At 41.3% G+C, this 27,008-nt stretch overlaps 1 protein-coding gene across 1 annotated transcript in view; it reads left to right on the top strand.

Moving 5' to 3' along the window:
* Positions 1 to 27,008, top strand: part of LAMA4 (laminin subunit alpha 4) — a 98,204-nt gene that overhangs the window by 15,741 nt on the left and 55,455 nt on the right. The window contains exons 2-5 of the mRNA XM_054629187.2: positions 6,579 to 6,680; positions 16,378 to 16,502; positions 20,547 to 20,627; positions 25,225 to 25,439. Of these exons, the coding sequence (XP_054485162.2) occupies positions 6,579 to 6,680; positions 16,378 to 16,502; positions 20,547 to 20,627; positions 25,225 to 25,439 (523 nt within the window). The remainder of the gene's footprint in view (positions 1 to 6,578; positions 6,681 to 16,377; positions 16,503 to 20,546; positions 20,628 to 25,224; positions 25,440 to 27,008) is intronic.

The following is a 27,008-nucleotide window of genomic DNA, read 5'->3' as shown; positions in this document are numbered from 1 at the left end:
TCCCTCTAGGCGGTTAGGAGAGAGCAGCAGGCCCAGCTGACCGAATTTAGATACGTTTCCGTATACAAGAAATCAAACCACACCACGGGTGTCCAGCTGGCTTCTGGCCACATGGCATTCCATGTGGAAGTCTCCCTGTGGATGAGTCCCAGCTTGCTGTGGTTTTGTCTTCCTGCACAGGCACGCAGCTGCCAAGGCCAGCTCACCCTCACACCAGCACGGCCACAGCTGTGTTAGCTCAGCGCTGCACCTGGGGCACAGAGCTCCTCGGGGCTTCAGCCTGGGACTGCCCTCAGGGCTCACACAGACCTGCTGAGTGCTGAATGCTTGGCAAGATTTCTGTGAGCTCTTGGCTGGGGATTGAAAGTGGAGTCCCTGTTATAGGTGATCAAAACCAGCAATCTCTTTGGAAAAGAGTCCCGCCTGCTCGAAGGAAGCCAGAGAAACTGAACATCAAATATACAGTAGAGGACTGCTTTCTCAGACTTGTTTCTCTAATGTTCCTATTTCTAATAAACAATTTAATAAATGAAAGTACTGGGAGATATTCAAGCAGGAAAACATCTTTATTTTTAGGAAGGGCAATAGGCTATTTATCTCAAGTTGGCCTAAGCAAACAAACTTCAAAAAGGCCTCAGAACTGTAGCTGCCAGTTTCAAATACTGCTTATAAAGACAAATAAACAAAAGCAAGCATGCTTGGGTTGGGTTTGGAAATGTCCTCAAGGAGCAGAGGGCTGATGTTTCCATGGTAATGCCATGTACTTCCAGCAGACTGGTCTCTGCTCTAGAGACATAGACTTTAAAATGAATGGAGGTGGTTTCAAGTATTCACTCATCTCTGTATGGTAAAAGATATAGAGTTCCAGAGATCTGATATAACTTTGAGTCCAAAACCTCAAACCTGTTTTTCTAAACTGCTCCTTCCAGATGGATAAACATTACACACTGATCTGAAGCTGCCAAGAAGGGACATTGCTCCACTCAATTTGTCTGATTGTTTTCATCAATGAATTGAAAACATGGACTTAAATTATCCATGTGTCCTACTTTTACAGGTATTTGTGGCTGATATGATGCCTGTTATATCAGAGGAGCAACACTCTTCTGTTTTCTTTTCCCTGTGTTCTGAAGCAAAGCTTCATAAATGTTCAAGTAGAACTTGTTTTCATTTGTTCTTCTTTCTTTTCTTTCATTCCATAAGAGACAATGGGGACTTCTAAGGGTCCTACAGTTCCAAAACTATTACTCAATCTATGCCAAGTGATAAACATTATTATTCAAATAATTTACAATATGTGTCACAGTTCTCCATAAATGTTTTGACTGAGAGATAACCTCTCAGGCCAGATTTCACACTCCTCAAACTATGACTTCCTTAGGTTTATATCTTTTTATAATATTTTTACCACCTTTACAGAAGAGATCAGATGGCAGAAAAATGAAAACTGGAATGCAAAAATATATTTTCAAGATTAAACTATGTGGCAAATTAAATTTCATCAAGATAAAGAAAGTAAACAAACTCTGGTATGTCAGCTTAACCAGAGATAGCTATGTATGTACCTGGCCAAAATCAGATGACAGGTAATGAGAATTAATTATATTCTCTTCCACTGAAGGCTAAAAGAACATGATCAGGAACAGTTTCTAAGACTTGAATAGCATATCATAAATGATGCTAGAGTCTTTAACCCCTTGGCATATGAAGAAGTAATGTGTGAAGGCTGCCAGAAACTAAGAAAATGTGCATTTTTCCCTCTGGCCATCAAAAATCACCCTTCTACACAAAACACAATGTTTGCAATACAGGATAGAACCTATTTGTACTTTTGCAGATAGATCTGGGATATTATGTTAATTAAATTAATTTTCATTTCATCACGAGCCCATGAGTTTATCAGGCTCAGCTGTGTCCAGATTGCATTCACTTTTACTTTCCTGAACAGACCTTTCTCTCTAGTAGTGAGACTCTACCAAGTAATACCATAATGTTTGACCTTTGCCTCATGCCTGAACCTCCCTGAGGATCCATGTACCATCCATCCATGTAGCTCCCTGAGGATCCTTCTCAGACCTGGAAGGAAGCACAACTTTGGACTCTCTCTAGCAGCAAAGGCCATAACACTACTGGGAGCTACAAACAAGGCTCTGCTGGCACTAAACTTAGAAGTGACTAGGCAGCTGATGTGCAATGGCAACTACTTTGAGTGCTGTCCCTTAAATTCAGTTCCCCTCATGCATCAGCTGTTTCCTCTTGTACAATGGTCATGGAGGAGAGCACCATCTTTTTCTATGGGTTTTTTTTTGGACCAGATGTGATGGGATTCCTGGTCCAAGACTGAAAATAGTATCATGGATGTAACACAAGCTGAAATGTCCATTAAACATCTATAAATGCAGACCATTTAACCCTGAATGTACATGCTTTTGTGTACCTCAGCACTTGGGAGGAAACTCTGGAAATAACAAGCACTGGTGCAGATCCAAGGGAGCCTTTTATTGTGGAAGAGAGCCTTTGTGTGTTTATACACTCACAAGTCACAATTTGCACTACTAACTAAAGATATATGCCATGTTTTCTTACCATTAGATGAGAGAGTCAGTGGCTACATCTGAAGCACAGAATAAAGCAGTCTTGGGACCTCCTAGTCAAACAGGGATAACACAGCCTGTGTCCATGTGCTGAAACACCCCCTGTGTTTGCCCAGAGAAGGGTAGCCCTATAAAAGCTGCCCTTGGGGGCACATTCTAACACATGCCATGTCCTGAGCTGGGCCTGTTCATTGGGAGGAAAATCACTGTCTGTCAAGGAGCAAGATTAAGGCCTGAAACCACACCTTGCCTTTCTTCAGCTGGCCAGTGCAGATGTGACCACAGAGAATGCTCTGTGTGTGTTACCAGCACAGCACTCTTCTTTTGGGGAAAGAAAACCAGAAGAGACAGGTTCAGAGCAAACAGCCACCCCAGCACAGCTGCACCACTCCTGTGAGCTGGAAGCAGGGAAGGACTGGGGGATCTGGTTTTGCCCTCAGTTTGCAGGTGCAGATCAGGAACAGTTACAATGAAATTGATGGAACTGCTTGAATATAATATGGGAGTAAATTCATACTCTGTGTATGTGAATTGTCTTCCATCTTCAGTCCCATCTTGTACCCAGACCACTAGAAAGGTCTGAAGAAGCAGAAAATTACTACAGGCTCCCCAGCACTTTCAGCATGCAGCTGGTTCTTGTTTTTAAGTAATGCAATCATTCAACCCAGATGCAGGGCGGGAGCAAGGGAATAAATGCCCCACGGGTGCAGAGATTTTTCAGGAGATCAGCAAGGCCAAGATCTGATTGGACTTTTCATCTTGAACTGGAACAAACTTTGTCCCTCAGGGAAAAAAAATATCTAATAATTGTGAAGACATAATTGCTAATGCAGACCTAACATTTTGGCCTTCTAATTGTCTTCACCATTCAGAAACAGACAGTGGACGGAAATGTTCCTCACTCAATTGCCTACATAATTATTTTACAGGGAGGGTATTTCTATTTTGATCCAGTCCTGTTTCTGCTTTGTGTGCAATAATTTTTTGCTTCCAGAACATTCAGCAATTTGAATCCCTCAATTAGCTCAACACTCTGACACTTCTTTTTATAAATATGATGTTGGCTCAAGCTCTGGAACAACCAACCAATCACTCCATTATCACTAGTAGGGCAAGGAGCAACAAAAATATATCAGAATAATTGAGAATGCCTGAGAAAACTTCAGAGCCCAAAGGAAGTCTGGATCCCATTTTCCCTTCATTCCACTGCCCCTCATACCATTGATTGTCAATATCTCATTTCTGGTTTACATTGATGCAACCCATGGTTTAAAGTACTGTTTAAAATAGTAAGCATCAGCACCTTCCAAGTTTTTTGTGATTAATTGAATAACATAGGGGGAAAAGGCTATGAAAAAAAATACCCAGATGACTTCCCCACATCTCATTTTGAAGTGGGGCTCTGACAATGAAAATAGAGGGACCCAGACTTGAGGCAGATATCTTAAGGAACTCAGAAGTGTGTCTGCTAATAATAGGAGGTAAACTGGTTCCCAGTGGACCTTAGCAAAGTCTGTGCAGCCCTTGCCCTTAATGCTAAAACCAACGATGTAGCACTGACCTGCACTATCTTCTTACTGCTGGGTGTGTGGACAGGATGGAAGCTCTCTCGTGGCTGCGGTGCAGGCACACCATCAGTTGAAGTATAAATGAGATTATCATTATGGCTGACTAAAGGATTTTCATAGACACCTTTACAAGCATTCCAACATTTCCATTGTCCATATTCACTATCATAAGTAAAAATCATTCTGCTTAGACCTGCAAAACCAAGAAAGCTTTTGGGCAGACACTAGAGGAACACAGCTAGGACCACCCACCAGCTCTGTTCATCAGAGAATATAACAAGCTTTAGATCTGTATGGGTGGAAAGAAATATTGCAAAGGCAGACATTGGGACAAGAATCTGTTTTCAATTTAGAAACTAACTGTCTCCCTTCCACAGTGTGTGGTGTAATCATTGAGCTGCAATCCTTAGTCTGGCGGGAGCCAGTCCTACCGCTGTGCAAAGACTAAACAACTGAAAGAAACAAGCAGTAGAAATAGACAGTATTTCTGCTGTCCCAAAGAGTCTGTGGTCTGAAGACTTTGCCTCCTAGGAGCTATTATCAAAGAAAGTGTTTCCAAAACAAACCAGATAAAATTCTGTGCACAAGAATGGTAAAGGCAACTGAGTTTTCCATTTATGTTCATCTCCACTTCTCAGAGCTCTCTGGGATAAGATGGGACCAATGATTAATTTCTAAACCTCATTTTTAAAGCCTGCTGTTAGTCATCTCCTAAGAAGTTGTTTTCTAAGCGAGCAGCCTGTCTGGCTGGACCTAGCCACACTTGGGAATGGAAGTTAACACCCAGCCAAGACTCAGGATTGCTGGCTCTTGCTACCCAGAGCTCCCCAGCTGTAACTACAGCCCGATGCAGACATGTGAGTGCAGGTCCCAGGAGTGACAAGGCCACAGCATGGTGCCAAGGCTGGCTAGCCCCAGCCACCAGTAGGGACATTTGGCACTGCTGCTCACAGGCCAGTTTCTGCAGGTAGGGAGGTATCACTGTGTGGGTCTGCATTTGGTAATGCATACCTGCTGTTCTGCCATAGCTTACCTGAGCATGAGAAGCTACAGGTGCTAAGCTATTTTTCTACACCGTGCAGAAAAATATCTCATCCTTGATTTGAGGACAACCCAGGAAAATAAGACACGAAGGAAAGCTAATCCTGATTTGATCAGAGTAATACAATAAGAAGCCTCTTGGCTCATACAAATGCAAGACACACACCCTTCTGAGTTATTTGAACTTTACACTTTTCCCACTTTTTTCAAGGGTAGGTGACCTCAAGAGCCACAGAATAAAAAAAGTTATGTACAGACAGCCACAAAAAATATATCAGGAAAGTGTGGCATACCTTAAGCTCTGACAGCCAGCTCAAGGATGCTGTTTGCGAGTGATAGCAGAAACATCACTGTTGGCAAATCACTGGTGTGGCAAATAATTTTCGGAGCACTGAATGACATGCCAGTGTCTTTACATCAGCTCTGCAACAATATTGCAAGACTTAGACAAGAGTGAGATGTTTAGGATCCAAAAATTCATTAATCTAGCATAATATATGTGACACAGGGAGACTGGACAGGGTGAGCAGGGTGACACAGGGTACCTGAGCTAACAGAGTTCACTGATGAGATCAGCCTGCGTACATCTCACCAGCTCTGCATAATGAGGGAAAAGTTCCTCAGCGAAGAACAAGAATTTATAATCAACACAACAAAAACTATCCACTTTAATTTTCTTTTTATTTTTCAGTTTTTGAAGGGCACCTTAATAGCTTTGTGTTTCTGATTCCATATATTATTATTGCTTTAATTATTATTCAAAAGAAGGTGATCCAGATATTTAAAATTTCTCTTTCCTCTTGGTAAGCTGAGGTAAATTATCAAAATTACTAAATTATATAAACAGGCAAAGCCATACATTTATTCAAAAGGGCATTGATCTTTGTAGGTATGTTTCTGTTTCCCATAGGTTATTCTTCCAAATCTCATCAAAGTTTTGATGTAAAGTAAATTTTCTAAAGCTTTCATCCTTTTCCCTTTCCTTTCCTTTCCTTTCCTTTTCTTTTCTTTCAGTAAAAGCTATTCCTTTCCTATAAATACACCTTCTTTACTAAATAAGGATTATGGTTTCTAGTTAACTCATCCTCTAGTACAACATGCAGTAAGAATCTGCCAGCTCCACACCCAGACCTTGTCAGGGACAGGACACAGGCAGGAATGCTGACAGCTTTAACACTCTAAGGCAAAAAACCAAGCACCAGGACAGAGTGAAAGAACAGACTCAAGTTCAGCAGTGTGTGTGTGGTCTGTTATGGTGGGGTTGTACAGTGTGCTCGGGGGAGACCTGATGGCTGTAGCCTTGCTTTCCTCTCCTCTCACCAAACCTAATTCTCCAGCTACATATGCATAGGAAATAATTTCTTTCTCATTGCAGGGATGCCAAGAAGGATTTTATCGTACCAGCTCAGGAAAATGCTCTCCTTGCAACTGTAATGGTAATGCAAACAGATGCCTTGATGGATCTGGAATCTGTGTGGTAAGGAATTCCTCTGTTCTCACTGCAAGACTTTTAATACTGATGCTCAGTTTCAATATAATGCAAAAGCAGTGTCTGTACCACAGAAGCTTTTTGCTGAAGAAGGATCATAAGTAGGGCCAAGATCAATACCGTAATAAATTGTCCTGGCCAAAATTAATTGTCACTTAAATTATCTCTGCAGATTCAAAACACTTCCCTCATGCAGTATTTGTGACAGTTAGCATGTGGAAAATTTTTACTCCATCAGAAATATGGAAAGAGTTTTGTATACCTCTGGAGAAAAAGAATGTATAAATTCAAACACATTTCTTTCTCCCCCTTATTAATACAGTGCTGTGTATAATATAAACAATTTACAATGGTGAGTGACCCCTGTGAGTGTATATACATGTGTTCCCAGAGCAATTCAGATGCATGGCAGTCTCCTGCTGCCAAGGAACAACATGAGAAGGTTGAAACAATACACCAGGGAAAAAGTGTGTGGAATTCCATGGTACTGTTACAATTTCCCACATGTTCAATCTGACTCAGAACCACCTCATACAGAAAGCTGTGTGTTAGTAATAGTAGTCAAACATTTGTAGCTCCAGAGCACAAATGAGCCCAGTAAAACTAATCCCAACTACTAGTGGGCAATTAGGGCACTAATACACTAAAAAAATGATGGAAGCTAATACTGTTTAAACCACATAGCAAGAGCTAGGCACTAGTACACTCTTTGCAGGCTTGTAAAGTGTATAGCTTGTAAGAGCCCAGAACCCCTTGCTCTGCCATGTGTTACTTTTGACAAGTCATAAACCTTTGCCCTCAGTTTATCTCTTCATAAAATGGACTCATAATATTCACATACTTTCTTTGTTGCAACCACTATCAAGTTTTCAGTTATTCAAATACATCGAGTCAAGTTCCATGGCATATTTCCTACCATTTTTATTTCTGTGGGAAGAAGAATGTGCAGCTGCTCAGCACAGGAAAAATTACTATGGCTTGGCCATTGTAATGTGCTTGGAATTGGCTGGTTTCTGCAGAACACATATTGGCTTACTTTTTAATATTAAATTTTCAAAAGTGGTTTCAGACTCCCAGGCATTCCCAGCTATTCTCTTTCACATGCACAAGGCCTTTGGCTCATGGGATCATGGTCCCCTTCGTGACAATGTCAAGTGACAGTGATGCCAAGGGGAAACCTCTGATGGAAGACTTGGGAACAAGACAGCTTGTCACACGTCTGCTTCTGATGACTCTGGTCACCAGAGAGCTTCTGGAGTAGAATATATGAGTTAGGAAATTATTATATCCTCAGGTTACAAACACAACAGAAGAGCTGTTTCCTGTCTTCTACAAAAATATGGCTTAAGTCAAGGGTTCAAGACGAACAAACAAACTCAGAAAATTTACAGTATCAGGAAGAAATGATCTGAAAGTAAATGTACATTCCTGATTGGTGTTTCTTCTCTTGGAACCAGCTAGGTAGTAAGGAATAAAACTAAAAGCTAAACCCTAATTTACTGTTTGAGTTCAAATTGCCTTTTGATAGCTTATCTGAAGGATTTTAAAAGCCACTAAGCTCAGGTCATTTACTTCTGAATAAAAAGGAACAGTGAAAAGGCTTAAGAGAAATAAAAGTGAAAGGTAGAGGAAAAGTATAGAATGAAAAGGAGTTTTAAAGGTTTGATAGCATAAACCAGACCCAGAGATGCCCATGGGGACTGCAGTAACAGGACCTTCCTGAAGATTCGGAAATTTCCGGAGAACTTTGGAAGAGTAATGAAATTGGTAAACAGCAAAATGTGACTGAGAAAGCCTGGGAGAAGAAAAGCTTAGAGAGAGAAAGATGTAACTTTAATTACAGCAGGAAGAAGCACATTAGATTAGGGAAAGGTGACTTGATGGTTGGTAATGTGACTTGTATTAGAATCAGTGGAAAAAGCAGCCATCCCCAAGAGCTGGAGAAGGACATGTACATATCTGGACAAAGCCTGCCAGGGCAGAAATGAGTCAATACCTCTATATCTGGGAGTTCCTGTGAAGAGATAGGACCATGTGGTATGGAGAGCTCACCATTCTCCCTATTCTCAAATTTTAAGGCCACCTACTCCAAAAAGTCTTGCAGTGGAAACCACCATACCTGGTAGTTAGACAAGATTTCCTGCATTCAGTTATTTTTTAATGAGCTGTGGGATAAATCTGTATTTATCCCACTTTATTATTGTTGTTAGTCTCTATTTCCATGATTAGGAACTTGCTATCTCCCTGTTTCTAAGATGCAATCGTATTATAAAGTTTCATCACATATGGACTCTCCACCTTAACCAGGTCTTACCCTTATCTTGAGCCACAGATACAAACCATCTTTAGCAGCAGATCTTTAGAAGAACTGATCTTCCCCAAAGTTAAAGTTTTCGATATCTCCATGTTTATCAACATAATGGAAGTATTTGGACATTAAAAAAGACATCACTTTTCAAAGTTAACTCTGCTAACAATGCTGGAAGCTATAATAACATGAAAGCAATAATAACACTGTGTTTGGTTGGTAGAAATTTTTTTATAGTTTAAGTAATAACTAAGCTGTAAGACCTGAATAAATAGACAAGACAGTAAGAAAAGGAAAAAGTACTCTGCTTCAAAAGGGATGAAAATAAAGGGTTGGGCCCCATATGATGCTCTGAGGCCATCATATTATGCAAATCCCTCAAATCAATTTGACAAATGTAGTTCCCACAGCATACAAATTAATGAAATTTTCATTGGCCTGTGCCCTAAATTCAAAATCAAATAAAATTAAACCCTTTTTAATGATGGCTTGAGGTAGAGTGCTCATATCTTTAATTTCTGCTGATATATATATCTTGAGGTTCTGTTTCAAAACTTCTCTCAGCTTATTCATAGAGTGCAAATCAAATCCACGAGTCATTAAAAGCTTATTGAATGACACAGTCAATGAATCAACAATCTCCTTAGGTAACCAGACAGAAGAAATTATTGCAGACAGGGCCTTCCTTGCATAGATGTCCACATAAAAACAGTACAGAAATCAGTGATGTGACCCTGTGACTAAAACTGAAGAGACACACAGTCCATTTTGTTAGGATAGAAAATCACCCAAGTGTTAGAAGAAGAATAGCCAGCACAGTGTAAGCTCTACTAATGATATATTAAAAGAGAGATGTCAAATAATGCTTCATTTCAAGGACACTATCTGGTGATGCACATAAGGCCAGTAGGGGAAGAAACATCAATTTATCGTGCTGATCTTGGACTTTGGATTTTTAACGTATTTTTCTCAATCCTGGCTATGAGAAGAAAATTAAGTCCCTTTTCAGGCTCTAGCCTTTGATTTTGGAAACATGTGATGTTAACTGGGTGAAATTGCAAGAGACTCAAGTGGCCATCTGCAGGCCCGGGGATGTGTATTTTCCCTGCATAAAGCCCATCATGTTTTGCTGCTAGTAAGATAGGAAGGTATGAAAGGAACGTTTTACCTCCTTCACCATTCCCCAGACCGCACCCCACCACCTACAGCTGGCCTGTTTCTTTAGAGCACCTCCACTGAGGGCTTCACATTTCAAATTCAGGCATGGGAGTGGTCTTCAAATGACTGATCATCAGAAGGGCTGTGATGGTCACCTCTGAAAAGGGTGGCATATAGAGGTGGAACAGCTTTTCTAAAGCCATAAACTGTCACACTTGCATAGGATTGTGCAAGTAGTACAATTCACAGGGCTTTACCATACTTAAAAATTTGCACAGTCTAGGGAAGCAAGTTGCTTGAGGTGACTGCAATATATTATGGCAATGACTCCAAAAGAACACAACAAAATGGATTGAAAAGCTGAAAGTTCTTTCAAAAACACCAAGCTGTTTATCCAGGCAAAATTTTTGTAAGACTGAGTTATCAGTGTCTTACATGAGGTGTCTACTGTTAATGGAGATTAGATTTTCCTTGATGCATGAAAACACAGAACAAAAGAAGTCTGGAGAAAGCATTATAGCAGAAGGTGAAGGTAAATTTCTTGCTGTCTTCCTAGAAATCTCTAAGTAGTTTGTTATCATTTCTGTTCCATATATTTGATAGGTCTTTATATAAGGCATCCAAATACTCATAAGGAAATAAATAAATAAATAAATAAATAAATGTGACCATTTTGGAACAGGAAAGACCAAATGATCCTAACAGTGGAGAGGATAAATCCACCGGTATTCTTTCCAGCCTTTTATGGAATTTTTTACAATAGAGCATATTGTCGTGTAAGTGATTTGTGTTTAAGCATTTGGGTTTACAGCTGAGTGGAAAGGTTGGAACAGATTTGGCAGTTCTGCCCAAGAGGATAATATGTTCCACATGGTTGCCAAGGCTGGTCTGGAGAGCTGCCAGTGGATCTACAACCATCCATCAAGCATGAGCAAAAAGCAGTAGGGAGCTAGCAAAACTCCCCAGCTCGTTAGGTACTTCTGCCTTCACAAAGAGCCTTGCTGCTTATACCTCACTGCTTCTTTCTGCAAAGATGGGCTGCAGATATCTATACACATTGGTGACATATGTTTGAAAATCTGACCAGAATGCAGTGATTGTCAAAAAGATTAGTGTTAATCAACACATTTTCTCAGGTATAGATATTTTCCTCCCTCTTAGCTATGTTTAATGTTAGTATTTGTTGTCCCTCCCAGTTTACTGTTGAAAACATGTGACAGTGATCCTCAATCTGCGAGCACTTGTTTCCACTCCTGCACAGCCAGTGTAAGAGGCATGAAGGTAATCGGGCCAAGACTGCAAGGAGGGGCTGCTGCTCTCCCACCTGCTCAGCCACATTTGTCACAGTTAGATACACCAAGTGATGGGTTGAGAAAGTAGTGGGCCAGGTGCTTTGGCAAGGCATCATCTCCCACTTCACTAATACAGGACAAGGTCTATAAATCAAAACTTTGACATAGAGGTGGTATTTTGACCCAAACCACATCAGGAAATTAGTTATGTAGCTATTCTCTTTTTTTTTCTTTTTTTTTTTTTTTTTACTTAGACAAGTGTCTTTAGTGAAAAATTGCACAATACGTTGTGTTTACTTTAAGTGCCTCATCTCCTTCTCCCATATGAAATTCTGAAAACTAATACTGCATCTCACCCACAGTGGCTGGAGAGAGAAAGCTTGAAACCCTAAACCTCAGAGATGGAAAAGATAAAACATGTACAACTCTTGGCTTTCAAGTAATTATGATGCACTCTGGTTTTATTACTATTATTTTGGAATAGCAGCAAATTCTGGTGTGCTGGCAGGGGCCATGCTATGCAGTTCTGTAACCTCAGATGTGAGAGCATATATGAGGGGAAGTCTAAATCTACCTCCAAACAGAGACTGCCCAGCCATGTAAGCCATCTGCATCTCTTTACCTATACAATTTATTTATCCTTGTGCAATCTCCTGCATTAACAGTTGGTAAAAGACTGTCTCTCAGAAGGACAAGTAATAAGGGAGAAAAAAGGTAAACAAACAGACAATTCCTAATACATTGCAACAATAACTGTTTTCATCTCCAAAGTAGCAAGATTGTCAACGTTGAAGGACTCTTCCAGATTTCACAAACAATATTTAAGACCCTGTTATTCTGGGGGATTTTATTTGTGGTTTTGGAGAGGTGGGGGGGTTGTTGTTGTACTAACTTATGAGAGGCAGGGCTGAGTATTAACTTTTGATTGCCCCTGGAGTGTCTCCATACCATCCAGCATCAGGTGTCTAACAGGTGCTCTGCAACACTCTGTGGCAGGTCCTGTCTGTCTTCAACTTTAGGGGGTACACAGAAAACCAATCTGCTACCAGTTTCCTATGGAGAAGATCCAGACTGCCTAAATTGCACTTTGTTATCCCTCAGATGAAGTAATTTCCCTAAAACTGCACAAATGGCAGATTTAACAAAGCTGGTGCCTTTGAAGACCATCAGTATGAACTCTTTTCTTGCAAGTTCACGTTCCTAAGTGAAGGTGGGGCAGATTCATGCCTTGGTTTTTCAGTTATATTAATTTACACAAGCATGCTTGTCTTGTGCTGGGAAACTTGTCCTTGTACTATTGCCTGAAGAGAAACAACAAACTTTTCATTATTATTTCTGCACAAATGTATGAACTGAGAACTGCATCATATGAAGTGTTCTGTGGTAGTTCCAGCTTTCCTTCCAATCAAATGGGTCTAGGAGCTCGGTGCTGACAATCATTTCCAAGTAACACCACACACCCTCACCCCCACTCATAGCCCCATTCCATGTTCTTTTCATGTGTGCACTAATAGTTACAGTAAGAACCAGGTAAAAATGCTCACACTGATTGTTGGCACTCAGTGAGAGTGCCAGAGAGGAGTAGTATAGGACCAGCTAAGACATTTTCTTACACAGGCAAATACAATCCAGCTACTCTGTCATCAGACAAGCCACTGGTTTACTGAAGGATGAGTGATTTCATACTGTAGACTCATCTAGAAGCCTTTAGAAGCCAAGCTGCTACTGATCATCCACTCAAAATGATCCACAGAGAAACAAAACACTTTTCTCAAACTAGCACACCAGTGTCCCCCAATGCTGAGAATCACTCATGAGCTGCAGGATGTTCTCCTCCCTTCAGATAGGTCTCTTGGGCCTAATGGACTCAGCAGTTTAGTTGTAGATGCAAAATAATGGAATATAAAATATAAGGACACCTTTTCTATCACTGTAAAATATGGCTCTAAATACACACAGAAGATCTGTCTTGCTAAATAAGATAGTCATTTTTACATAATCACTAACCAGAGAAAAACCACAAATGTGCACTCAGATAATGGAGCATCTGTGGTAAGAGAGCCCTTTTTCACTTCCCTTCACTTTAGATACAAAAATGCAGATTTGAGGAGCAACATTTGCCGTCTTGCTCTGTTCATTGCAGTTGTATTTGAGCTTTGGAAAGCAGGAGCAGATTTACTCTGTTAATACCCATGTGTTGTGAGCTGAGGACAAACAAGGGGAAGCGAATTGATCAAACACAGTGAAGGCTACAATCAAACACACCCAAGGCCTCTGCCAGTGCTTCAGACACAGGGTGGCTCAAGCACTTCAAGTGCTCAGTGCCCACGTTCTCCTGTCTCTCTGGTGGTACATTACCATCATTTTTTCATTGGATAATGACAAATGCAAAATATCTTTAAAACTGTATTAGCCTTCTGGCTCTCACCACATGCCCCGTTGTTAGTGCCCTTCTTTCCTCCTCCTCCCCTTCCTCCTATTCAAACTTTCTCCTAGTATTCTCTCGTTTTAGAGGCCCTTAATTAAAATAACCTTCTGGTTTTCCATATACTAAATATTTCATTCCTTACAGCAAATATGACTAAGTAAAACCACCTTTAGCTCTAAAACTACTAATGGCTAATCTAGTTAAAGATCTGTGGAATAAAAATTTACTTTTTTTTTCCTTTATCTCATCACATTCTACATGTTGTAGAGTTTGTCTGGCCAAATGACAGCCTTGCACAAAGAATAATTTCTGGGCAATGAGTTCTCTATGAGTATAAAATATGCAGGAAGAAAGACAAGCAAAGTCTTCTAGAATCAAAATGGATCTGAGCCTATGAGTAAATGAGTAAATAAATAAATAATAAATAAATAAATAAATAAATAAAAATAATTGGGGATCCTTTATGGAATTCAAATAAGAAATACTGAGTAAAAAAACCAGATGTGCTTTCACAAGCAAAACCAAAAACATCAATGTTGCCAGGACAAAATTCTGCCACTAAATCAAAGTCACAGCATGAGGATACAAAACTAATTTAGGAATGCCTGTGCAAGTGAAGCTTGACTATTTATTTTCATTAAATGTCTTCTCTAATCACATTCCTCTCTTCTCATACTCTTTCTTCAAAGAGCACACCATGTTTGGAGAAGAAAGTGAGTGTCAAATCTGCAGGGGCTGCTGCAGGTGAACAGTTGGTTGGCTGGGCTCCCTCACTCCACCCCAGGGCTGTTGAAGATATTCCAGCCACAGAGCCACCCAGGTGCCCCTTTCCCCAGGCTAAGGAGCTCCCTCCCCTTTGGAGCACTCCTGAAACCCCACACACATCTTCCCTGTCAGCTCCTAGCTCCTGGGCCAGGTAGCACAAGAGCTCCCATGCAGGGCCCCAGTGGATTTTTCTGCAGGGCATGTATGTTCTCCAGCAAAGGCAATGAGAGGTCCAGGCTAGGAGAGAACCTAGACTGGTTCCCATTTCTGAAGTCTCAGTTTCATACTCCACCATCAGCCACAACTGCTGTATTAGGGTGTGTCACAGGGTACATACCTCTTGAGTTCTTGGAATATCCATTTATAAATCTGTTGCCCATTAATTTGTCTAAGGAATCCCTTTTTGTCCCTGCAAGTATTCTCACCTCCTGGCAAAAAGTAGCAGCAGTCTATGTTCCGTGTAGGGAAGCACCTTTTCAAATCATTGCCCCTCAGTTCTTGTATTGCAGAATTTGGGTGAGCTATTGTATTGCATACAGCTTATTTACAAACTTTTGAATTATACATAACCCAAACACACCCTCCTGCCTTTCTGTCCCAGCTGAGCAGCCCTACATTTTCTGTCTCTGTAAGATAGCAGTGAATACTGAACATAACTCATATCAGCACCAAGGCTTAGGTGGTGATCTGAACAGTGATTCTTCCCATGCTGAAAAGTTACTGTTCCATCCTACCCTAATTTCCTACCCTGTGTCAGCTTTCCATTTGCAAAAGAAAATTTTTTTCAAGTATCCTGTCAACTTACTTGGTTTTTTTGTGGAAATCGTGATAGATTACATCCTCTGATTCTCCTTGCTTATTTGCACCATTATTCAGCAGATAGTGAAACAGGAATTCCTGAATCAGTAGATGCTTATTCATATACTCAGAGGTATTTTTCTTTATTATAGACATTGTCATCTTCTCAGGGATGGAAATCATATCTGTCAATATGCAGTTTCCATGATCCATGGTATTAGCTCAGAAGAGGACAAAATCAAGGATGCTAGCCCAAACCTACAGCAAATATGCACTGACAGAGTAGTTCTCCACATATGTCTGCCATGGATCTATTTCCTTGCTGTCTCAAGCCTGGCATAGCTGCTCACATCTGTACTGTGTCTATACAAATTGCTGTAATGGGAGAGTTCTGATTCAAGGATGCTAAAAATCTCCTTGCACAGTTGCAAGAGTGGGAACCCACTCTGTATCCTTCCTACTCTTCTAAAGTAGCTTGGTGAGACAGCTCCCTATGCTCTTTTCCAGAAGCAGTCTTGCTGAAGCCTGTGTCTTGGCTCAAGTTTGATGACAATATTTACCAGCAGATATCTTTTCTTTAGTTTTGGAGTCATTAAAGGGGATTTTTTCCCTTTTGGCACATGCAGTTCAAAACAGGGCTGGCAGCTACACCTGAGTAGCTCTGGCACTTCTGCTCCAGCACCTTCCAGCCTCATATGTATGTTTTGTCCTGTACAACCCTTGCTGCTGGTCACTGTAATCATTTATAGTATTTTTATTTGCAGCTGTGCTAGCTTGTTGTGTTAGCTTGTTTGCCCAAATCTGTCAATACCTTGCAAGGTCAAGGTGTGGCATCAGCCACTCATCTGCTTGGCCAGGTCTTCAGCTAAGTGATCTTTTTCTGAATTAGGCAGCACCTCCATTTAACTTTCACCATTCTGTCTCCCTCCTCTGCAGGACTGCCAGAGGAACACAACAGGACAGCACTGCGAGCAGTGTCCCGATGGCTTCATTGGCGACGTTGTCAGGGGGGTGCCCACCTTCTGCCAGCCCTGCCCCTGCCCCCTGCCAGCACTTGCCAAGTATGTAAAGAGTCTTTGCTTCTCTTCCATTTGGCTTGCATTTGGCCTTTTCCAAGGTGGGGCCAGCATCCCTTCCTGGATGCAGGAGACAAAGGTTGCTGCCCTTGGCAAACACAGGGGTAAATGAGAGGACTACCAGCTGCTCATGTTTACAACCACAGGAAACAGCATTTCATTTAGAAAGTGTAAAATATTTTTAAATGCTCATAACAATTCCTACCAAGCAGGAGGAGAATGAGAAAGTTCAAGTTCACCCTTTTATGTGGAAGAGATTATTCAGTTGTCTGGCTGCTTTTTAAAATCCCTTAAAGAACAATTCTCAAGAAAGGTGGCATCAGAGATTTATGTGGTTGAGACAGAAAAAAAAAAGACAGAAAGTTCTATCCATGTCACCTGAAGGGTAAAACCAAACACAAAAAAGCCTGAGTTTGCAGTCCCCTGAGTCTACAGCAGCTGGATCTGGTTAGCACAGTAACAGTTCAAAGGAAAGTGTTGGAGCATCCTGTGATAATTACAGTGCTCCTTTAGCTGATGCCCAGCTACTTTTGGGTAAGAAACTCTGAAGCCTGACAGAAAACCAAGACCAAGTCAAAGAACTCCAGACATTGTGTGCTTTGTGTCTTCAGGAAAAGAAAAAGAAAAAGAAAAAGAAAAAGAAAAAGAAAAAGAAAAAGAAAAAGAAAAAGACTACAAGCCACAAGCAGCCATTAGAAACAATTAGTGGCATGTCAGTAATGCAGCTGAAAGAAATTATCAGCTTCCTCTTGCTCAGATTCATGCTCTGGGAGAGAGGTATCTATGTGAATCCCACCACAGGGAGATGCTTGTAAATGGTTGCCAAGAGGCTGGCGCTGGTTTTCAGGGAGCTAGCTATTAGTGTTGTTTCCCATCCTGCTTTCAGCAGGATGTCACAGCAAAGGGAATTTCATCCTTACTGTATTTGTTTGCTGTTGCTATAGGATTACTCATACAGCCTTAAGGTGGGATGGGCTCCATTTTGCTCAGCTTCTCAGGGCTCAAACTGGAAAAGGAACAAAATCACTCTGGCCAAATTCCTGCAGATCTCTTCTTGGCTTTTGCAGTGAGCTGCAGACATGTGAGAAGGGCCATGGGGTGAAGAAGAGCTATTGTTGAAAAACTTCAGCTTTGCCTGGATTACAGAGAAAATCCTCCAGAGACAGTGGAAGAACCTGGCTTTGCTCACATCTAAAAAGGCTTAGGAGTGAACAAGATGAAGCAAACTATTCCTTCCAGTTTCAGTAGCAGCTGTAATGCCTGAAAAATTAGAAATACAACAGTCAGGAGCAGTGCTTTTTTCCTTGGCAAAGTGGCTTTTGTAACCTGTTGGACACAGAGCAGCCACTTTGGTGTAAGAAGCTGTTCTCTGAGCCACCACCTGGGCTGCACATGCCTGAGGCACTTCCACATGAGCCTCAGGCTCTACCAAGCCGGGTCAGTCAGGCAAGGTCTGGTCTGTGCTCCCTACAGCTCGATTTGACACAGGGTGACTGGGTCTGCATTCACCCAGACAGCAGCCCAAAGGCTCTGCAGAGGTGGTCCCTGAGAGCAGGGAGCTGGATGGTCCAGCAGGTCACTGAGCAGGGCTCAGTGCAGTGGGGCCAGCAGGGACTATGGCTACAGTCTTTCTTTGACAGTGCTGTGGGAGATGGCAGCAGAGGCCAAGGAGCATTCCTAGTTTCAACATGCTCCTTAGCTAGGGATATTATGCCTCTCCTGTTCCAGAAGACTAGGGAGAAGGAACCCCAAACCCAAAACTCAGCAGCATGGGGTTGGGAAGGGAGAATAAATGTTGCAAGAAACCTGAATGCAGATGCCTCAGCATTAGCAGCAATATATGGCTTGGACTTAATCAGCCTCAAGGGTCCCTTCATCTCAGAATATTCAATGTTCCATGAATGGTCTCTCCTTTGAAACTACATCAGTAAAAATCCACTGTGCTTCCTTGGTTTTCCCTCAGAAAAGTCCTGAAGGTAGTAATTAAAGGAACGCCCCATCCCAAGTTGCTTCATACCCCTGTTTAAATAATGTGCAGAAATTGCCTGTTCAGCTTCTTGCATGAGACAGACCTGACCACAGAAATAGTCTTCAGCTGGGGCTCGAAAAGGCAAAAAAAAAAATAAATTGAGCAACATTAAGCTTTACCAAAGCTTAACTAAATTCAAAGAAAAAATGTTTTTCATTAGTTGGGTTTTTTTCAATTTTCCTTCATTAATCCTACTACATATAAAGAGTAAGGCAAAATAATAACTCTACCAGAAGGAGAGAAGCATTAAATGGCTTAAAAAACATCCAAAGGACACTGCTTTTTACCCTTTTTTACTTTGGAAATAGAATACCAAATCTGTAAACTGACAGACTCACCAGATAGGTATTTTTTCCAGGAATTCATCAGTGTCTCTAGATTTTCTGACCAGGCTGTCTTCATATCTTCTATCCTGGGAACTTTTGGAGTAACTTTTGGACATTACACATGAAGTGTAATCTCATCCCTTTGGAACAAAAAAAGGAGGATGGAGGTTGTGTCACAGTCCAGCAGATGTTACTTCTTTTCAAACCCAAGGGAATTATAAAGCCTTTTTTCTCCCTAAAAGTTCACAAAAAGTATAAAACTTGAGGAAGATTTCAGTCCTACTTCATAACTTAGATCCACAATGTGGTTTTTGCAGCTACGTGAAGGAATTAGACTTGGTTAAAGAAGAGGAAGCCTGCCAAACTATTGTGACTTTCTCAACATGTTCTTGTAAAAGTCACACAGCAGTTAATTTGTAAATTCTGTGAGCAGAATCTCATTTTATGTTCTCTCTGGTTATACCAAATATTTTGAGACAGCAGAGATCCAGACAGATTTTTTGCCTCTGGTTGTCCAACCAGTTGAGAAACACTGGCAGGAACTGAAATTATGCGGGAATTCTCATCAGCTTTCAATGCTGTTTATTCCTGGAACAAGCAATGCATGGATCATGCACTTTCCCACTGCTCTGAGTCTTTTGTCCTGTGTGAAATGGATGCAACCCAGCCACAGCTGCCCAGCACCATATGACTGAAGAGTTGTGTTTTAGCAACCATGGGCCTGCAGCTGGAGACTGCTGCCACTCACTACTCTGGTTGCAATCTAGTGCTGGGAGAAATTTATTCACACATATTGCAAACTAACTAGAAACATCTTAGGACCGTATCTCTTTTTTCCTGTAAATGTATTTAAGCCACGTCCATCACTGTTTTTGAAATACACATAAAATTTGCACTTTTCACATCTGGCTACTGCTGTTTCTTGGGTCTCATATTTATTTGAATATTTTTTAAATCCCAAAAACATGAGAAAACAAAGGAATTCATGATTTAGAATCACAGCAGTAGAAATTACAGCCCAAGCCATTACTGCAGTCAGCATCACTACTTGGCATGTTGGTCTCAGAAGAGGCTGCAGACTCTTTCCAGCCTTCTTGGAAAGATGGTGGAGCAGCCCTGGTTACTGAAAACTCAGTTCCTCTGGATGAGGACAGCACTACTGAGGTCAGTCTTCATCACTAGGAACTTCCAGATTGGAATTTGAGAAAAAATGTAGGATTTGCACAGAAAACTACTGCACCCGTTCCAAAATCTCAGTTCTTGAAGTGCTCACTGCAGTGTCTTCCACAAACAATATTTTATCCATTAGGATAGTAGACAGGAAACAATTACGTTCACATGACATACACATTTATCTTAAGTCCCTTGTCTAAAGTGTGTGTTTCAAAACCTGCAGATGTGTCTGATCTGCACTGCAAGACAATGACTTTCATACCTATTCATCTGTATTTATGTAGCTCCATAATTCTATACACTAATTAGTTCTTCCTAAACTAATTTAAAGTCTAAACAAGGGGTATAATATAAGTTATGTAGAGAGCTGAATACCCATTCAGCAATGAACAACCAAGAGCCAGAGTTCACATTGACAAATGTTGATACTGTAACAAAGAAACATTCCCAAGTGTCTGTCATTGCCTGGTATTCTAACTACTCATCCTGATGAAATTCCAGCTTTGCAGTCTCCTGTTACAGAAAAAGTGGAAGTGTGCGTTGTGTCTGCAAGGAAAACTATGCAGGACCCAACTGTGAAAGGTAAGAAATTCATAGGATGGCTTGCTGTTCAGCAACACAGAAGTCCAGAATTTTTTGAGAGAATCTTGCCATCTTGCCAAATCTTGCCATAAGATTTCTCTGGGGAGAAATCTTATGCACTAGTTTTCATCAGGTAGAATTGTGTCTGTGAAATGATCTTGTTCGTTTCCTACTAAAAAGCACTAAAATTTGCTGTGGCGAAGTGTCAGCATAAGACAGACATTTACATATGATGTATTTTGATCTAGTTCTTGCATTTTGTGTACCTTCATGCGGTGATCTTCCTAAAAGGAATGTAATTTAAAAGTACAAAATACAAATCAGAAACAGCAGCTGGAGTGAAAAATATCCACCATATCGATTCCTCTTGCAATTCACCCCCTTATATATGTAGCAGGTTTCTACCAAATAATTTTTACAAAAGCAAAGGAGAAAATCCACTATCAAGTCAAATTCTTAAAGCAGATGCAGCTTTTTTCATTACATTTTAAATGCACTTCACAGGCATGATTCAATAATGTCAAGCAAACAATTATAGACCAGTGTTGCTTTTCAACTTTCCCTTATATCCATAAACAATTTCCAGTAAATATTCCCTAAATAACAAAGGACACAAATAAATGGAACTATACAGCAGAAATATAACGTCATGTGCTGTAAGAGGCTTTCTTACTTGTTATGAACACACATGGATGATGTTTCAATGAATGTCTAGGGCCTGATTAAAATTCAGAAATTGTCCTCGAGCAGCCAATAAATTAAAACAGCTCTAGCACAAAGACTGAGGGATATAGGATGGCTCAGACAATGGCTTCCTGAACATTTCCTTTTGTTTTCCCTTAAAGCCCCTGAAGTATTTAAGTCTTTAGTCATCTGTCAATAATGGGCAAGCCTGGAATTCAAATGATACTTAATGTAACTGTCAGAGAAGGGAGAAAAGGGATGCTTAAGATGCAAAGACAAATCAAAATGAAAAAGGTAAGATGAACAATGAACATCATCCTTACAGATGATGCAAAATCATCAGTCAATTACCTCCACATCACTAGCATCATGACAGCAACAGTGAAAGCAGATGGCACAAAAATAAAAAGCCCACCCTTGTTTACAGGCCCACGGCTGTATTCTTTTGTTCCTTCAAAATGTCAGGTTTATACACAAAGGATAATGCAGACAATTAAAAGGTCATTGAGGTTCCTTAATGGTTATTAAAATGTCAACCCAGACTACAAGCAATACAAATCCTATGAAATGGGCAGCAGTAACAGAGAAACAGCAGAAAATAACATCAGCATTGTTTTCTAAGGGCCACTCCCCAGCCTGACACAGTGCATCTGTCTCAAGGAAGGCAAAGCTGTGTAGAAAAAGCTACAGAAAGAAATCAGCTTGTCCTGGTCACTATGTTAAGAGCTTGGCTGATTGCTGGGGTAAGGTGTAAGCAGTGACAGACAGGACTTGCCTTCTGGTCCTACTACTGTTTGTATCAGAAATGTCCAAAAGCGTTTCAAAGCTGGATGATGTACTGCTTGCCCCTGCCCACTTGCTAAAGAGCAGGTCCCTACTTGGCACACACTGCTGCTGGGCACTGCCAGAAAAAGGTGGTGTGAACTCACAGGCACCCTAGCTAGGAACTGAGTAAACCAGCTTCCCAAACTGAAATTTAGAAATTAATCATTTTTATCCTGAACTTCAGCAGTAAGGCATCAGGGTGGTAACTGATGCCATGCAGGTTTTGTTAATGCACAAGTGTTAAAAAGAACAATTGAAAAAATTACAATTTACCATCCAAAGCAAGTCGATGAAAAAGGTTCTTTTGGCATTGCCAGAGAAGAGGAAGTTGATTTCTTACTCACTAATAATTACAGGAAGCAGCTATGGCTGCAGAATGAAACAAAGACAACTTTGCACTTTTATTATGGGAGAGGAAATATTCTTTTTTAGCAAAAAAGAATCATTTATTGATACAACCTAGGAAAAGACATTTACTCCAGGCCTCTTAACTTTTTCAGGCCATAAAGTGCAGAGATGGAGCAGAACATTTCCAGTCAGTGGCCTCTGCTCTTCTCACATCCTGCCCACAATTCAAAAGACGTTAAATGCCTCAGTACTATGAAATGTACTGAGGGGCAAAGGGAAGAGTGAAGGTAAAACATTTATTTTCGGCTCTGAAAGTTTCTTTTTACTTTAAACAGCTGCTCCAGATGAGAAGTTATGGCTAATAAAAGTGAGTCATAGAAGAGTTCAGGCTGGGAGGGACCTTAAAAGTCATCTGGTTCCAACCCCCTGCCATGGGCAGGGACACATTCCACTAGACCAGGATACTCCATCCAGCCTGGCCTTGAACTTCCAGGGATGGGTCATCCACAACTTCTCTGGGCAACTTGTTCTGGTGCCTCAGGTGGTCATGAATTGCAAAATGTATCTGTGGGGATGTGAGGAAATGTCCTCTACATTCCTGGCAAGTGAACTGAACAGTTTATTGTTGAAAAGAAGTGGGGAAATGGCCTTGTCCTGATGAGAGGGCAGACACGACAGGCCTCGTGGGGATAGCACACTGTTGTTGGTAGATGTGGCTGCAGTGAGCAAAAGGCTGGTCTGACCCCAGCCCTACTCAGTGGCCTCTGTGAACCTGGGGGCCACATTAGACAGATGATCATTTGGAAAATACCTTACTACAGAAAAACAAGAAACTGAAATTTCAGACAAACATAGCAAGACTTCTGGCATGACTGACTAGCAGCTCTACCCATCACTGCCTGCTCTAACTCCCATGGGAATGGGGAATGATTCAACCAAATCATAATCATAAGTGACACTCTGCACTCAGTGTCGCACTCACAGTTCTTCAGGGGGTGCACAGAACTCCCGGCCACACTTTAATTCTTTACATCTGGGTCACCCAAATGATAAAATCTGCACCAAAGATTCTGGCAGTGCTGCAAAGAGACAGAAAGAGCCTTTGTCATTGACAAAAGCAGTGTTTGAGGCAGCCAAGTGGTTTATATTAAGATGCTTTAAATTTTATGTTTCTACTGTGAGGATTCAGGACTGGAACATGAACAAAGCAGTGTTGAGGAAATTACTCTCTTTATCCAAAAAAATAAAAAAACAACAGAAAATATGGGAACAGATCAAAATACGAAGCTTTTATCAGATCTCTCACGTTTTCAGGGTTCAGACATGGCAGAACCTGAATTTGACTGTGTTCAGATTTTAGAAGACAACTGACCTTGATTAAGGTACCCAGCCAGAATCTGGGAAAATTAATCTGAACTGCCTGAAGTGCTCACACTCCCTGCTTACCAACAGCAGACAGAAAAAAACAGCATCTTAAACAGGACTTTGGATGGGAGACAAGGACAACATGGTGATAAAACAGAATGAGCCACAATAAATACTCCTTACCAAAATCATTGCAGCAACTATTCAATCCTCCAATTCCTTCAGCCAGCAATTGTTACACCAGCCAGTTATTCCCTTCCTGTCAGGAATTCTTCATTTCCAGTTTTGGGGTATGAGTCCCTGATCTCCGAGCTGCAGGCTTCTGCATCATGGGCATTAGCACTCCATGCCCACCCCGCTACTAGTTCTCCTTGTGTCAATGGTTGTTTTGCAAAAGCTCCCCTTACTTGTAGGATTAAGCACATTTCCTGATATCAGCAGAAACATCTTTAACTGAGACTATTTCCTTTCCAAATAACCAAATCTGTTACGACCTCTGTGCTTAGGGCCACTGATCCATCCAGGAGTATTGCATTGCTGGTGTGTCTGTACTATGAAAAACCAGCATAATATCAACATGTCTCTCATTTTAAGATGTAGAAACTTCTCAACTGAAATGCTTCCCAAACATAACAAGACATGATATGAAATTTGGACCTATTTCAGGCCTTCACTGGGGTGCCTGGTACCCACCTCCCTCTCTCCCTCTGCAGACCAAGAGAGGTATCCTCCCTGGTGACTGCTCTCAGCCTTTTACCTTCATCCAACAGGATAACATCAAACAGATCTGAAAAATAGAGTTTGGCTCAGGGCCTATTCTGTTTTGCAAAGATAAGAAGCCACCCCAATTCCTCACCATAGAAGTATTTCTATAAACCTTTCCTAGGCAGTACTTTTTATGTACATTTATAATAGAAATAAAGTCTGAATTTCCTCTGAGTTTCAGCATCCTGAAATGTGGCCTCTTACCCCGGTTTCCTATATAACACAATATAGTTGGTGAGATACAGAGCTGAAAGAGACCAAAACAAACACTGTAGAACTGCCTTGATGCCAAGGCAATTCTGTCACAGATTTTAAAACAATAGGGAGAAAATCATTTCACTGCTAAAAGAACACAGAAAAAATAAATTAATGCAGACTGGTATGCTTGAGATACCAGGGGTGTTCCAGAAGGGGAAAATATATAACAGTACAGATTGAGATTAGAGCACAAAATAGCCTCTGTAGGAGTAAAGCTCCTAATTAGCTCTCTGTCCATTAGAAGCTGCAGACAATGATCAATTCCTGGTAACACAAATAAGGTCAGAGATAAAAAGGTGTCACAGATAGGAATGTCATTGTTCGTCATTGCCGGTGTTGCTCTTCCTTTCAGGTGCGCCCCTGGTTACTATGGGAACCCTTTGCTAATTGGAAGCACTTGTAAAAAATGTGACTGCAATGGCAACTCAGACCCAAATCTGATTTTTGAAGACTGTGATGAAGTGACCGGCCAGTGCCGCAACTGCCTGCACCACACCAGCGGCTTCAACTGCGAACGATGCGCGCCGGGCTACTACGGGGACGCCAGATTGGCTAAAAACTGCACAGGTACTGTCTGCAGTCTGGTACAGCAGAGCTGAGCAGCACAGCACGGTCTGTGGGTGATCTCCCAGAAATCAGAGATGCCTGATACCTGGGTTGACAGATACCTGGGGTTCTGGGAGGAAGGTGATGGGATAACTTGGATGCCTGTTCAGTTGAATCATCCCAGGCGCCAGAGAAATATCTCTTTCCATCTCCCATGACCAAGTCTCAGACCCTAGACTCCAACATCTCTAGTGCCTGATCAGGTTTAATGGAGGCACTGTTGTGCTCTCCTGAATCTTGTTTTAAGTAAGGTTCTCTAAAAGTTCTTTGGGCAAAGTCCTCATCTTTGTGCTTGTCCACACCATGACTACTCAGGCTGATGGTGCTTAAGAACTTGAAAGTATTTTTTATGGGAACAGTATCATCCTTCTTGTCCTGACCCAACACCCACTCACTTTCTGCTATTTTCCACATTGGTGACATATTCTGCATTTCCTACAACTCTGTGTAATGTTGCTGGTTACTGTATTTTCACACAAGAGGTACTTTCAGAGTCTGGTAAAGTGCTACATGGAGTAACTCAGCTAAACACATCTGCACAGAGCGGTCGCAAAGTTTTGTCTCCTCTAATGTCCTAATTTACATGGAGTTCAATCCAAACAGGGCTTTCACCTCATACCTTTTATTCTTGCTTTGGCTCTGGAAGTGAAGTTTACATCCTCTTTCAAAGCACTTAAGAACAGCCACTGATAAAGGCAAAATGTAGGTGCTCAGAGCAAGGATCTTGGGGCTCCCTCCCAAATTCTTTGGCAGGGGTCCCTCAAGGACTAGAACACAAAGGAGGAAGACAAAGTATTCCTACCTCAGCCTGACTCAAAAGTAAGACAGTTGAAACACACACTCAGCTTGGACCTCAGAAGTGATCCAGGGCCTCCAGATACAGAGCTACAGGCCTCAGGGACTTAGCAATATCTTGATCCTTCTTGCAACTCACTGTGTACTTGGACTTTGTTTTTTACTTCCTTATTATAAGTGTTTTGGGACACACAGGATGGAGGCTGTGAGGATGCTGTGCAATCACATGCCCTTTGTGCTGCTATCTTCACTTGTAGGGGACCATATATGATGCCACGATGGTCCTATCTGGTTTTATATTCCAGTGACAGCTGGAATTTAAGTGTGAGTCTCCAGTGTGAGTAACTCATATTGCAAAGTCATGTGGTTGAATTCCATTTATACTGAACAGGAAGAGATGGTGTTCATGCACAATGATCCCAAAAGCCAAAGCCATGTATCCCAACCAGCTAAAAAGACATCAGCTCTGGGGAGCAGTGTGCCCCAAAACTCACCTCCTGCCTGGATTTAGGTAGCAAAGATGTTCATGAAATACAGCATGTCTGTGATTTTGAGGTGGCAAAAAAAAAATCTTGTTTATAAACTTCACTGCCTAATTCACTTCACCTGCGATGACTTAACTGTAGTTGTCCAGGAAGGAATGATAGGATCCAGTCTGTGGGTCCTGAATTCCATGAGGCAGACAGAACACACCCAGCACTTCACCTCTGCAAACCACAGCCCACATCATGCCCT

This window comes from Agelaius phoeniceus, chromosome 3 (assembly GCF_051311805.1).
Source record: "Agelaius phoeniceus isolate bAgePho1 chromosome 3, bAgePho1.hap1, whole genome shotgun sequence".
Classification (NCBI taxonomy): domain Eukaryota; kingdom Metazoa; phylum Chordata; class Aves; order Passeriformes; family Icteridae; genus Agelaius; species Agelaius phoeniceus.
Note: the sequence above shows the minus strand (reverse complement) of the source record. Positions and strands in the feature narration are given on the sequence as shown.